The 14,720-nt window shown below is 33.0% G+C and overlaps 1 protein-coding gene across 2 annotated transcripts in view; it reads right to left on the bottom strand.

Annotated features, from left to right (window-relative positions):
• The window catches only part of sema3ab (sema domain, immunoglobulin domain (Ig), short basic domain, secreted, (semaphorin) 3Ab), a 217,624-nt gene that overhangs the window by 68,125 nt on the left and 134,779 nt on the right, over positions 1-14,720 (bottom strand). For both annotated transcript variants that reach the window (XM_015352900.2, XM_006633561.3), the window contains one exon: positions 8,739-8,918. In XM_015352900.2, the coding sequence (XP_015208386.1) occupies positions 8,739-8,850 (112 nt within the window). In that variant the 5' untranslated portion in view covers positions 8,851-8,918. The remainder of the gene's footprint in view (positions 1-8,738; positions 8,919-14,720) is intronic.

The raw sequence follows: 14,720 nt of genomic DNA, 5'->3' as shown, positions 1-14,720 counted from the left end.
GCAGTGACCATAGTTTACAATGCTATCAACTAGATCAGTTCTCCATTTGATCCTAACTGCTCCTAGCTGAAGATGCTCTTGGGCTATAAGTCTGAAAACAAGTGAATGTCTGGACAAAAAAATATATTTATTCATCCTGTGCAACAGGTTGAACAAAGGTCATAGGAAGTTGATTGATGATTTCCATTTCCAAATTTTGGTGGTATAAAAAAATGGTTGTGAATTCCAAATAAATATCATAAAAAAGAATGCAGACACTTAACCCAAATAAATGAAATTAGAGGATTTAGAGATTCACACTTGACTTTATTGTCTAACCCAAGGTTGCCATACTCCGATCCCGTGGGCTTGGTGTCCCTGGTTGTTTTGTTGTCCAAACTGTGCTTTCAGTTACATAGTGGGTGTAATTATTTTATTAACCGCATAGATGTAATACTTGTACCTTGGCTCTGAGGAGTTTCATAAGTAGCTGTACTTTTAATGAAGTGTTTTGAGTAAGCAACTGTCAAATACCTTATATAACATTCTATATACTGTATGTCTGAGTCTATTACTTAAAATATAGATTTTAGGAATTCTTCAAACTATTTATTTACCTCTGTTCCAAAAGCATACTATTTTTTTAAGGAAAACACCAAATCAGGTGATTAATTCAGATGACAAAAAAAATGTTAGGTGAAACAGACAAAAAGGCAAAAGGAGGTGAAATGACAGAAAAGGAAGAGATGTAGTTATCTTTGATACACAGAGAACATTCAATGATGAGACAAATGAGTCATCTTCTGAAATGGCATTGTTAGCATAACCTTGGTCCTAGGTGTGGAAAGGAAGCACAGCACTACACTCACCGTCATGATGAATCACTGCCCTGCTGACAGATTGCTACATTTGCTGATAGTAACAGAAAGCAACACCATCTGATAGGCTCTCTGCCATGCTGCTATCTTTCGTCCTGCAAATTAATTCTGTTACAGTGGATTTAAAACATAGTAGGCAGATGGATGCACTGCAACATTCCCATTGGAATCTGATAAAAATAAATGCTTTTACCCTACATTTTGAATTTCCACTGCTGCATTGTACTGCTCTTACACAAAGGTAAACACAGCAATGCATTTTACCCTATAAGCTATTCAATTGGTAAATAGTGCAATCCCAACTTGTATCTTCTGTTTGGAGTCAACTATCAGGGAACTTGATTAAACTATTCAAAACTCTCAAAAGCATTTAAACAGACAAATTACAAAAATGGGAAATGTGGAGAACATCAAAAGGCATTTCTTATGGAACAAACTCACAGCTACAATATGAGTTTGTTCCATATGAGTACAGTACATACTTATTTTTTATAAGGATGATTATAATGTTCTTTACCATTTAAAATACAGTATGAAACACCCCAAATAAGTAAAGTTTCAATGTTTAAGGTCTTGCACTTATACAGTAATTAGCAGTTATTGGCCTTAAGGGTAGGTTCTATTGCAGTTTCTTTTTGCAGTGGATAATATCTTGAGCTAGATGAGTCTCATTCCCTTGTGCATTAGTTCAAGAAGTTAGCATATTTCAATAAATAAACTACATAATTAAGATATTATTTGGGAAAATATTTATAATACATATGATAGACAGAATTACAGATAAAAATACACTAAGAATTCCACACTGAAAAGTAAAAAGAAGATCAATATACCTGCAGAAAACTTTACAGGCATAATGTTGTATTGTTTTTCATACTTTTCAGCATACATTTAACCTGTGTGTGTAGATGTTATGCTGACTTAGTTCCCCACTCTGATATCTATATGTCTAGTTAGATAGTTAACTAACTGGATAGTTAGACATCATAGGAAAGTAAATGTTAATTAACTCCGGCTATTTAATAACATTAGAAAGCTAAACCAGTTAAACAGATGTCTTAAATTCCACTGTGTGCATATAATGTCAGCATCAAAAGCCAGATACAGTAAATGCTTTTTGCTCTTCTTAGAGCTCATCAGCTTCTTTCCAATTGTTGCTTATAATTCATACTGTTACTTCTCAGTACTTGGATACTGGGTTCAATTGTGTACTAAGGTTTTTGGTTTTCCCAGGTGTGCTCTGGTTTCCTCCCGCATCTGAAGAACATGCTTACTATGTTGATTTGAATCCCTAAAATTGTCTGTGTGTCTGAACGTGCATGTGTGTGCACATTTGATCCCTGTAATGCACTGGCATCCTTTCCAGGGAGTGATCCAGCCTTACATTTTGTGTAAGGAGATATTGTCTGGAATGTTATGATCCTAATCATGAAAATACATCTTTCTAAAAATGAATGGGTGCTTGATTGCTTTTAAAAAACACCATAACCCTGATATTGGTGAAATTGGTTCTTATTAAATAGCCACATAGATTTTCTTCATTGTGAACCAGACATTGCTTATTAATATACATTCCCAAAATTCATAGTGACAGCTGTTAAAAAGACATCCTAACCTTGAAAATATTTCTTGTAAAATACATAAGTGTCCTGTTGTGCTAGTTAAGGTTAAGTATGCCACTCTGGAGAGCCCATTGGAGGTGTAGCAGCTATGTGTGCCTTGTTCTTAAAAAAATATAATAACATGGACTGGGGGTTCTGTTAGGCAGATAGATTGGTGTACATTACTGACAATCAAATGTCACATTTTACAGAAAAATGGTGCTTGGATTGAATCCAAACTAACCTCTTCTTGGTGAACTGCTTCATTTTTCTGTGGAGCATAAAACAAGAAACCAAGAAACCATGCTTTCCTTTGCATAGATGTACAACAAGGGATTAACTGTGAATTTGTTTTCCGTTACTTCTTTCTGCTAAGGTAGTGCAATACTCAGTGCACTCAGGTGTGTCAGACACACTGTGATTATGCAGACTCCCTGCAAATGTCTTTTTTTATCATGTCCTCTGGCAGTGATAGGTGAAAATAGATTCAGTAAATGAAGCATGCAAAGATCTTTACAGTGTTATACTCCTTAGAAGAAAAAAAAAACCTAAAGCATTTTAGTTAATATGGATGAGAAAATTACATTGGATTCTGTGCTGTTTTAACTATAGATTCTATGCACACTCAGTCATTTGAAACCCTGTACTGTACTTCATCACATCTTAAACCCTGAAATTAAAATAAGCTGCTCCTAAACCACCCAGATAGACATTCAAGCTTTAAGTTCCTTGCATTTATGTGTATTAAAAGCTTAACATAAGTGTAAAAAAGGCTCTTTCATACAGTACCATATAGTAATTTCTATCAAAAGAGAGCTGTTTTACCTCTCATAAGTACTGTATTCCAGAGCTGAATGCAGAATATTTGTTTTACTGCACATGGATAGCATATGCCCTTTCCTACAAACTTGTAATAAAATATAATTTGTTTTATGATATTTAATGTGGCAATACAGTATGTTGTAATATAATCCATTTCATGACAAGCACTATTAAAAAAAAATAAGTAAAAGACCTATATGGATTCCAAGGAGATCTAGTGCAGTAAAACATGTGGATTTGTGTTCTTTTTAGGTAATACAGATCTGATGCTTTTTCTTTGATGAATGTTACGTTTCACATATTTTCAGTTTGCACCAGATTAAACGTGTAAAATTAGTATTTAGGGTTCAAGGCTGTGACACAACTCTTAGTTTTATTAAGGCATCTTTAGTATTATTTTTATTACCATTAATGTCTATCTGTTTTGAAACCTGGGACTTGCGGTGCAGTTAGAGCACTTGAAATTCTCCGACAGCATTAAGGTTAAAATGGACTGGCATGTCAGCAATGTTTAAGGCCTCCTCCTGGGTGGTGAGTTGCCCCAGGAAAGGCTTTCTTTCCTGATGATGTAAATAAGGCCTGTGTCAAGAAGGGGATGAAAAGAGGAGCTCCTGGGTAGTAGCAGTCAGTTCTCCCTGTCCTATTGGCCTATTACAGTTTTCAACCTGGATCTAAACATCGAAGGGATGAGAGAAAGCTGTTGGCTTATGAAGGATAAACAAAGAACCAAACTAATTACCACAGTACCACCAAAAACAAGGTGATAGCACACTGGGATAAGAATTCAATCTTAAGAGGCACAGAGGTTTAAGCTCCTTCTGTTTTTCCCAGGTAGAAAGGTTTAACTTATAGCCCTATTGCAATTTTAATTGCCTACAGACAAGGCTAAATAATTAATGATCAAACTACAGGTTGTGAGGAAAAATACTATGGTTTATTTTTAAGGAGAATTACATCATGGTGTTGAAACTATCATATGACTTGCTTTTGGACTGCACAGGAAGTACTTTTTCTTTTTTTGCAAATTGCTTTTGTTGGTATGATGACTTATAGTTTAACATTATTAGAAATAAGATGATAAAATAGTACTTTCTATTATTTTACAACTAGCTCATGCCAGGTTTCAGACATGTATATGGTACGTATATGGTTTATCTTTTTATTTTTCTGAAATGGCTACAGAACAAAATGATTATATAATCTATATCTTATACTAGAAATGTTCAATGATTTACAACAGCATTTTAAGAAGTATTATCCTCCCACTAATTTACAGTATGTTGGCTGTGTGACACCTTACTGGTGCTTAACTACACCTTGCCTTAGCACTGGTAAATACAATTTTAGTACTACACTTGGATTTGCAATGTAATGCAATGTATTTTATTTTATACAAATTAAATACAATATAAACATTAACCTTTAAATGTTTATCACTATTTATTGTCTATTTTGAATTTTTTGTATACATATATTTTTATAAATCCAGAAGTAGTTTTTGAACAAAGTGCTGTACCATACATTGAACTTTTTAATCCATATTCTTTTTTTTAATAATTGATCTGTTGCTGAATACATGGATGTTTTATGTAACATCATTTCCAATAGGAACATTTGTTTTCTACCACGAGAAACAAATACATTATCCAACTGCAAAAGTATGGAACATTCAAGTATTTACTAATGTGCAAACGCTTCACAAATTTAATTTATGACACTAGTGCTTTCCAGCCCACTTCAGCCACAGTGATTACCATTTGAACTTCTTCATCTTTTGGAAGATATATTGACTGAAGTCTCTGTGGTATAATACTCAATTGCTTTTGTGCTAAAATCATCTCAGATAAAAAAAATAAAAATATGATTTTGACTCCTTTAATTCACCCTTAAAAGCTTTACAAAACGTATATTTTAGTGCAGAAAAATATTCATATGAATGTAAAACCTTTTTTTTCCAAAGGCTGTAAATTGTTTTTGATTATTCTGATCGGAATTACCTCTACTGTTCATGCTCTAACATAAACAATTTTCTGTTATTTAATGTCTGAACGTTTTGTAACCAGTAATTACTTTTTAATATAACTACGTTTTACATATTTTCACTCTTATCAAGTATAATAATTAAATACAGCATGATAATTTAATCTTAAAATCCTTACAAACCTATTAATTCATAAACTGTACATCTAGGCCATTTTATTACAGTTTATATGTAATTTAATATAGGAGTAAATTATCTTTACTCCTAGAAATGCTGTTAGAATTTGGTGCTAATTTTTGACCTACAGGGGTCAGTATTATCTATACTGAGTGAATCTGAAAGCATCGTTCTGCTTTCAGATAATAGGAATTCTTAAATTGTTTCTTCAGAAACAAATGCGAGGACAATGCAGTCACTTGTTTAAATAATTTCTTAATTAAAGATGGAATTGATTTTTTAAAATGGTTGTTTTAAATTGATGCTTAATTTTGAGTTCCTGTTTAGTGTAAGTAGTTATTAGTTTAGGACAATGCACAGCTGTCCAAGGAATCAATGTTTTGAGAAACATACTGCTAGAAACCAAAAAAACAAACTGGAAAGATACAGTACACTGCCAAATACACAAAAGTAACGCAATGAGTTATATTGTGTTTAAGAAACACTTATCCCACAAATTTCAGCAAAATAAGAGGGGCAGCTGAGTAAGAGCTTGGTCTTCAGGTATATCACAGTGACAAGAGCCTTCAAGGCATACCTATTGTTAAAAAAACTCCTTGTACACTTAAAAATAAAGAAGACATGTCAGCATAATTAAAGGGTTGGGGGGGAGAAACATTGCTCACTTTGTGTTGTTCTGCACAGTTGTCTGGAAAGCATTCTTTTCCCAGTTTATTCGAAGTAATTACTATGCTAGATACACATAAACAGAATGGCACTTTTCTTAACAACCAGTTTCTCCCACTGGGTTTACTTTTGGAAACTCTCATCATTGAATATATCCCAACTACACCCTATATAGTATGGTAAAAACCTCTTCAATACACACTGAAAATATAATTAAACACCAACACCTGTGGGATATAAACTATTTTGAAAATGTTTCTGTAATTTACTTCTGTGGGCAGCTTGGTGCTGTTACTGTATATATGATTATATATCTATCCTGTCATGTACTTGTAGAAAGGAATCAGTACTTGTAAAGGAATTTGAATTGAAACAATGTTACCTATATACTGTATAAGAGGAATTTCTAATAGCTTGTCAATCTTCGTACAGCATAATTCTAAACTAGAACCACACTACAATAAAAGCAATGTTTTATTCTTGACTTTTAAATTAAGGTTACTTTTCAAATACAAATGCTTTTGTTTTTATTTCATTGGATTTTTAATAACATGCATTCTCATTGTTTTTCTTAAGGATAATATTTTAGAGTTCATTATTCTTCTCAATGAGAAATCACTTATATGGTGCCTTCATACTTTACATAATTCATCACTCATCATAGTAGCCCCAGATTTATACCTTTATGTGATTGATTGTATCATTTTTATTGTCACAAAAAATAACTTACATTGTTGCATTTAATATCCATGTAATTTTTAAGGGTGCTATGTATTCATGATATGCTTGCATTGAACCTTGCATAAGAGTAAGATAAAATTTTCTGATTATGTTATTGTGACTCTCCTTTTTCTGCTGTCAATGGGACTATTGTAGGACTGTTTGTCTGGATCTGTATTTTACATTATAATTTGTTGCACAGATGGTTTTTGTTACATTGTTTTTTTCACTGTGAACCATTACTTATTAGCAGAAAACAATTACCATTTTAACCATTTTAGTAAAGACTATAAATGACAATGGAAAGGCAAGGGAAGTAAAATACAGTTACAATATTTCATATGCACTGAAAACAAGTAAACAAAAGCTAAATAAGATAGAATGTGTTTAAAACTTGATTACAACAGCCACATACATAAATGTCATTTTATTTAAAGTCATGATCTTTATTCTTGGAAAGATTCAGTAAGTTCTACATTTCAATAATGTAACATGCTAAAATAAAATAATAAATGCAGGAACTCTCCTAAATGTGGCTGACATAAGGATCTGGCTCTGAAACAGTAGTTTGGTGATGCAATTCATTGACCTAGACTGTGAATATTTTTTTAAATACTTCTGGTTTTGCCTGTGTTTGAAGTTTGTCTTATTTGACATCTGTGGTCACAAACATATGGATATGATTTGCATAGCGCCGTACCTTCTCAAAGCACAACTTGTATCTTTTTAGATATTATTTTATTCAAAGGCTTTCTTTATTTTCAAACATATACCAGGTTTCCATCATAGGCTGAATGTTTAAATTCCATAATTAGAATTCGAATTGCCTTAGCATTTAAACGTCTTTTTTCACTTCAATATTATAGTGAAGCAGGCAACAAGCTTGCTTAAATAACATAAAAAGCACACCTTAATTTACTATTTCTGTTTCGTCAGTTTCTTGTAGGTACATTTACAGTATATTCATGTGGCAATTGAAATTTTTGTTGATTAAAAACAGCCATACATAAAACATTTCACTGTTAAAGTGTTTAAATGCTAAAACTATGTTTTAATCAAAATGATTAAACTTCTGCAAAATGTAAACAATAATCAGCTTGATATAAAATTAACTCTAGGAAAAGGTACACTCTTTCATGAAATGACTCTTACTATCTTTACAGATTATACAGTACAGAAGTTAAATGAAAAGGAATCATTTTAAAATGTAGTACTACCACACTGTATTTCAGTGATTCACCTAAAATAAAAAGATCTCTATGTGCATGATGTCTAAAGCTCCTGTTTCCATAAGGATTTTCAATTCACTTTTTCCCTTTTGCTCTGAAGGAAAAAACTTTCAGTCCTGTCCTGGGCAGATAATCAAAGCACCTTTTCAATGGACATTAAAGAATTTAAATCCCTCAAAACTTTAGTGGTTATTTTAATTAAAGATGAAAAGTTTGTTTTGACTGTAACTTTACAAAGAGCCTTATTTAGGCCTAGACATGAAGGTGTAATACAGACATTACATACTCAGTTTTGAAAAAGCTGCCTGTCCAGAAAGGGATGAAATCACATTTTATATAGTTAAAACTCACATTTGGATGCATAGGATGTGAATGATTTGAATTCAATATGTAACTGAAAGCTGTTTAAGTGATATACGCCTATGTACTTTTTACATCTGTTGTTGTCAAGACTTGGATATTAGCACATCATTGCTCTGAGACATAATTCAATAATGATATATCAGAACTTAAAAGGAAACAGTGTAAAAGCTAATCATTTTAACTTTCTGAGCACATGTGGAAATGTAAAAATGCATAGCCTTAAAGATTCTAAATTACAAGGGGAGTAGATTTTTTAAAACTAAAACCAGCATAAATCCTTATATTAAGAATCATGAAGTAGAAATAAAAAATGGTATCTTACCTTTATAAGACAACTTCAGCCTGGGTACATTGCTTTTCCCCCGTTGAGAATACACATTTGCTGGCAGCAATACCCCAGAGAGTAGCAGTACAATCCCAATGAGGTAGTCCATGGTCCCAGTGTAGTTGTTCAGTGTCCTTCAGGAAAGACTCCACTCAGTAGAAAACCGGATCCTAAAAGCTGAGGGTTAACAGGTGATTTAGGTCAGTTTCACTGAGAGGCAGACGATTTACAATAGCTGTGCTCACATTGCTCCTGATGTGGAAGTCAAAGCAGAAGAACTTCAGACAACATGGAAAATTCACCACAGAGAGCTGTATGTGGTGGATAATGAGGCTTTGGAAAAAAAATTCACGAGAGCTGTGGTAGTAATGCCTTTTTCTTTAAGCAATTTTTTTAATAGTCACTGGCAGCAGTTAATCCTGTCCTCAGCTCCAGTTGACTGAGAGCCACTGCACAATCAGAAAGAGAGTGAGTGAGTAAGAGCAGCTGTGAGAGAAAGAGTAGGACTGTGTTCTGCTGCGAGCGGGGAGATGACAGAAGATCCCCTCGACAGGTTTTTCTCAGCTCCCTCCCTAGGCAGTCTGACAATAGGAACACAGGCAAGTCTGACCCACCTCTTTCCTCTGGTAGCGTTACAGCACACATAAAAAAACACGTGGAGCAGAGCTGAGGGGAGGCTACTTAACACACTCCCTGCAGTTTCTCGCAAGTGACAAACAGCAGCAGCAATTTACTTCTCTTTCAAGTTTGATGCTGTTCGTTTGTTTTTTATCATGGTTTTATACCTTCCTGAAGGAATTAAAAGAGTGTAATACATTTTTCACACTACCTTCCCTAGTTCCCTAAACTCCTACTGTATCTCATTATCAGAACACACATTGCTATGCTAGACGTCAGGAAACAATAAAATCAAATTTTGATGTAGTCACTCAGTCAGCATTATCCTAATGTACAGAGCTTGTGCCTACATGTAATGTCCTTGTATCTTGCTGTCTCATGCATCATACAGTATATTTATGTCTGGTAATTTTGTGTTTCTTTTTATCTTTCTTGGAATACACTCCTCCCCTTCTCAAGAGAGCTATTGTAAGATATTTAGATATAATAAACATTTGCATCTGTGCGATGGCTTTTTTTAGATTGTTTTGAAAAGAAAAGACCATCTGGATTTAGTTAAATCAGAAATGTACTTTATGTTAATTACCTTAAGGATGCTATCCTATTCTATGATATGATATAAATTAACTCTTTGGCAATGTGTTTAGTTGGCCCTGCCTTTGATTGCTACACAAAGGTGGTTAATTGCTGACCTCAGAATGTAATGCTATGACATTGGCTAATGTCAATCCCCTCTTTTAACCACAGGAAACAGAAACTTGGCCATGAAACATCAAGGATTTATTCTACCTTTGGTCAGTAGTTGGTTTCTGGTATAGTATATGTTTAAAGTTTCATAATAAATGTCATAGGTATTCAGAAATGTAAAATCCTACAAGGAAATGAACAGGGTTAACCAACACAACCTTTTAAGTTCAACAAGGAAAACAGAAAAGCAGGCCTTGAAAACAGAAGTTAGGCAAAAATGTAAATAATAATCATGTTAGTAGAAGTGTGATTGTCTGGGGCAAAATAAGTAGCAACATTGTGGTCAATGGTTCACTCCAACACATTTATTTTCTAAATAGTAATTATTTCATTAATAGCATTGACAGCGATAACACCAATTACAATAGCAAGAAAAAGAAAATGATTCAATACTATGTACAATATAAGAGCTTTTTTTAAAAAAAAATAAAGCTCTGTACTATAATGTAAAACTTTTAATTAAGAGAAGAAATCTGTTGTACAATTTCAGTATTTTTAAAAGTAATATTTCAAGCACTTTGCCTCAATGTTAATTAAATACAATATTCTCACATCTGTTTAATTTCTATTCTAGTTCTTTAAACTAGAAGAAATGAAATCCTGTTCTATTGTTTATTGTATTCATGAAAATACATATATTTAGCAATGATATAAATGTATATCACTTCTCTAAGTATTATGTTTAAGCTGTATTTGTGAACATGCAGGTGTCAAAGTATTTGGATTAGTTTATACAATTTCATTTACCTTTTGAAATCTGTTTTACCAGCACTGTTGTGCTAAATAACAGGGACCACTGTATGTAGACAAAACCTTCCTGGTGTCAAATATAAAGCTAAGATTACACAAATGTTAATAATTTAATAATAATTAATAATTAATAATTGAAGTTTATTCATGAATACTAACTGTGAAAAAAGATTCTGGATTTTCTTTTTTATGATCAACATTATGTATAAATGTGAAATGAGATAATAGCTGAAGTGTCATGGCATATGTTATATTAAGGTCAGAGTTGTTATCTTCTTATACTGTACATACACATACATTTTTCAAATTTGTTTTGATTAGAAATGAGAAAATTTGAGTTAGGATGTTTGATAAATTGTAACATTGCTGTCGGCACCAAATTAAAATACATTGACAAGAGCTTCCAGAGCTTTCAACACAGTACATTAAAAATAGAAAATACACTACTGTATAAGCTTTGTCTGCTGAATAAAGAATTAATTGAAAGTATAGTTAGATGCAAATAGTCATGGTCCAAGTTTCCAGCAGGTCACTCTCTGGAGAAAGCTCTTTTAATAATGACAGGAAAACCTGAAGGTTTAGTCAAGCCTTTTTTTTTTTTTGGGGGGGGGAGCAGAAACTGGTCCCTTTGATCACTGGAACCTTCTTCTCCCATTTATCACCCAGCAAAAGAGCTCCCCAAAGGACAGAAAGCTAGGTGACCTTTTGCCAGCTCTTTTTTCTTAAACACTATCAAGCTAAATCCTTTGCAAGACTTCTTTGTTAGCTATGTCTAAAATACCAATGAAATTCTACACCACCTAGAATGTGTTCTATGTAAATTAGACATTTAAGGTTAAAAACAGTTGCTTCAAATTTCATTTGACCCAAAAACAGGTTAACAATCTCTTTTAGGCAGAGGTAAATGGTTAAAGTGGAATACAAGTCTACAGTAGATCATTATAATATTGCTACATTCAATCTGTCATCTACTACCTTTTAAAGGTTTTTTACTTTCCTTTGAAGATATTAATCTCTAAGGACATGAGTTCAGGTTTTGCTCAGGTTACAAATAGTATGAGTTTTGCATTCTCAACATAACCTTTAGCCAGAGTATCAAACATTCAGCACATAGGACAGGATTAAAAAAAAGGCACTTCTCTTTGAGGCATTCATAAAACAAGGTCAAGGGATTTAAAGTGAGATATTCTCTTGTTTCCCCCAGGGCATGGCTAAAACAATAGAAAATTATTGAAATAGAGTGCAAGGATCATCCTCCTAGTCATTTCATTAGTTTCTGTGGTGAAATCACAGGATATCACCACATTTTAACTTCCCTTTGTGCCTCAGTGCTCCTGAGGTGCGCAGCTTCATACACAGTTAAAGAGCTATGTTGTTTCCTGATCATATTGCTGTGCTGTGCCAGCTGTTTCAAAATAATTTCATTATAGCTGATGAACACCTTTCTTACAATTGTTTAAAAAATCACATCATTTTAAAAATCTAATCCCCTTTTCAATAATTTAATTTTGTCATGGTGTAGAAAGTGTTTTAGTTATTAATTTAACACAGATTTCTGTAGCCAGCCTAGAAAGTTGTTTTTTAATGGAAAATGATACCTAAAAATATCCAGGCAACAGAAGTGTACCAAAGACTTAACTAGTATTTTAGATAAGAACCTTATGGACAGCAATGATCAAATTTAGCTACGACGACACATACTTTATTGCATATTAATCTTATGCAAAATATCAGTGCTCCACTGTTCATCAATACATCAAGTTCTGCTTGTACTGGTGAAATATCAGCAGTAATCGATTCAGCAGTACTATGCAGCATCAGCACAAAATCTGTTGAATTGGACTAATGAACAGCAATCGTTTTAATTATTTTAAGTTTCAGATCTTAGATGCATGTTAACTTGGTGGACCGGAACTCTTCCCTCTGGATCAGAATTTCCAAACCAGTACCCCAGTGCAGTGATGTTAAACTGAGCTCATACTTAGTTGGTCATTGAAGATCCTATGCCCCTTCCCACAGGAGTAACTTTGGTGTCTTGCCTAAAATTCCAATCTAGACTTGAACAGTGTGGCCTACCGAAAGTCCCCTTTTAATTCAACTGGTGAAACAATTTCTCACTTGTCTCTTCTTGAGCCGTTGTGTAGTGGGGTTGCTGACAGATAATGGCTCTCCAATGGCTCTACAGTGGTGGATGAAGTGGGTTCCTTCTATATGTAAAGTGCCTTTAATAACTAGGAGATGCTTTGGGATGAAAGAAATAGGGAAATTAAATTATTAATCTTCTGTATAGACTTAAGTGTACACCTTGGCAGAAGTCTAAAGGTATTCCCAAAGAGAAAATATTTAGTGAGATAAAATAACATACTGTATTAATGCAGTAATGTGATGTGACTAGTTGAAAAATTAAATGTAAACAATTGTAATTATTCTTCATGTACCTTTAGCATTGTAAAACAGGAACTAAAAGCATGCACTCTTAATATGAGGTAGCCATTTATAAAATGCTTCATGGCACTTATTCAAATGGATATTAACATTTGTTTGAATAAACAATATAAGTAAAATATTTTTTTTTGTTAAAGAAACTAAGGAAGTGGATTTCCGACTAAGTTCCTGAAAACTAACATGTCTTAACATGCATTGTGGCATCCCTTGTTGTCTTTCAATGCATCATAAGACATTCAGTCCTTCATTGTCTTTTTTTTTACTTTCCCTCTGATTAAAATGTTCTGTTCTGAATTTGATTTTCTGTTCTTTACCCAATTTCATACTTTTGGCTTGCATTAAGTGGGGGAAAATTTATTCAACACTATCAGTGTAAAGACTTTGTACATACAAGTGTTTTATTGTTTTAGATAATAAGAAAGTTTACGGTTATAAATACTGTATTTATAGACAGTACTTTAATTTCTTCCCATTTAAAGGTAGTCACAGTCACAATTTAGAATACTATCTTCACTTCATTATTGTGACCAAAAAGTTTTTGAGGACTGTTTACAGTTACATAACTACAAACACGTCTCTAATCTGCCATGAACTATTAGTCAAGAAGATATCTACAGTAAGGAATAGGCATTGATCAGTAACCAATCATTTATTTTACTTGGTAACATTTGTCTACAGTGATAAATTAATTGAAAGTAATAAAAAAGTAATAAATACTTCAGCCAATTTCCTACAAAACTGCTTAGAGTCAGCTTTAAAGGCTCTACAAACAGTTGCCGAGGATCATTTCACTTTGACATTAATCACTAAATGGAGTTTAACATCTGCTTTCTCTGTCTTTCAAAAAATTTGTTCCAGGACATTTTGAACAAAATCAGCTGAAGCAGGACTTTAGTCACAAACATCCTGATAATTTTTAAAACTTGAAACCTTCTGTACAATATTGGAATTCAATGTAATTATAAATATCTATTTGAAGAAAACTAATACATGGTATATACATGTAAAAGTAGCACAATTCTATAATGTATAAATATATATATATAACCATTAAGCATTTTATTGTTTGTGTAATATGAATACTACAAAATATGACTATGGATGCAAAATATGGATTTGCATAATAAATGTGAAGAGCAATGATGTAATATTGTTATTGCAGGTAAAGCAATGCTTTTAAACATGTGAATGACTTTTACAAAGAAACAGGACTATTTGAACTCAATGAACAGTATGTTACTACTATCTGCATGCATAATACATCTTGGAACAAATGTTCAGGTCCAGAAGTAGATATTTAATAGTTCCATGCAACTTCTTAATCACACTTAAATAAATAACTCTATTTGTTGTATTGTTTTACAATTTGCTTGAATGTTAGACCACTTTCCGCTTCAAGTGCTACATATGGTTATTCAC

The sequence above is a fragment of the Lepisosteus oculatus genome, chromosome 7 (assembly GCF_040954835.1).
Source record: "Lepisosteus oculatus isolate fLepOcu1 chromosome 7, fLepOcu1.hap2, whole genome shotgun sequence".
Classification (NCBI taxonomy): Eukaryota; Metazoa; Chordata; class Actinopteri; order Semionotiformes; family Lepisosteidae; genus Lepisosteus; species Lepisosteus oculatus.
This window is presented reverse-complemented; position numbering and strand designations above follow the sequence as displayed.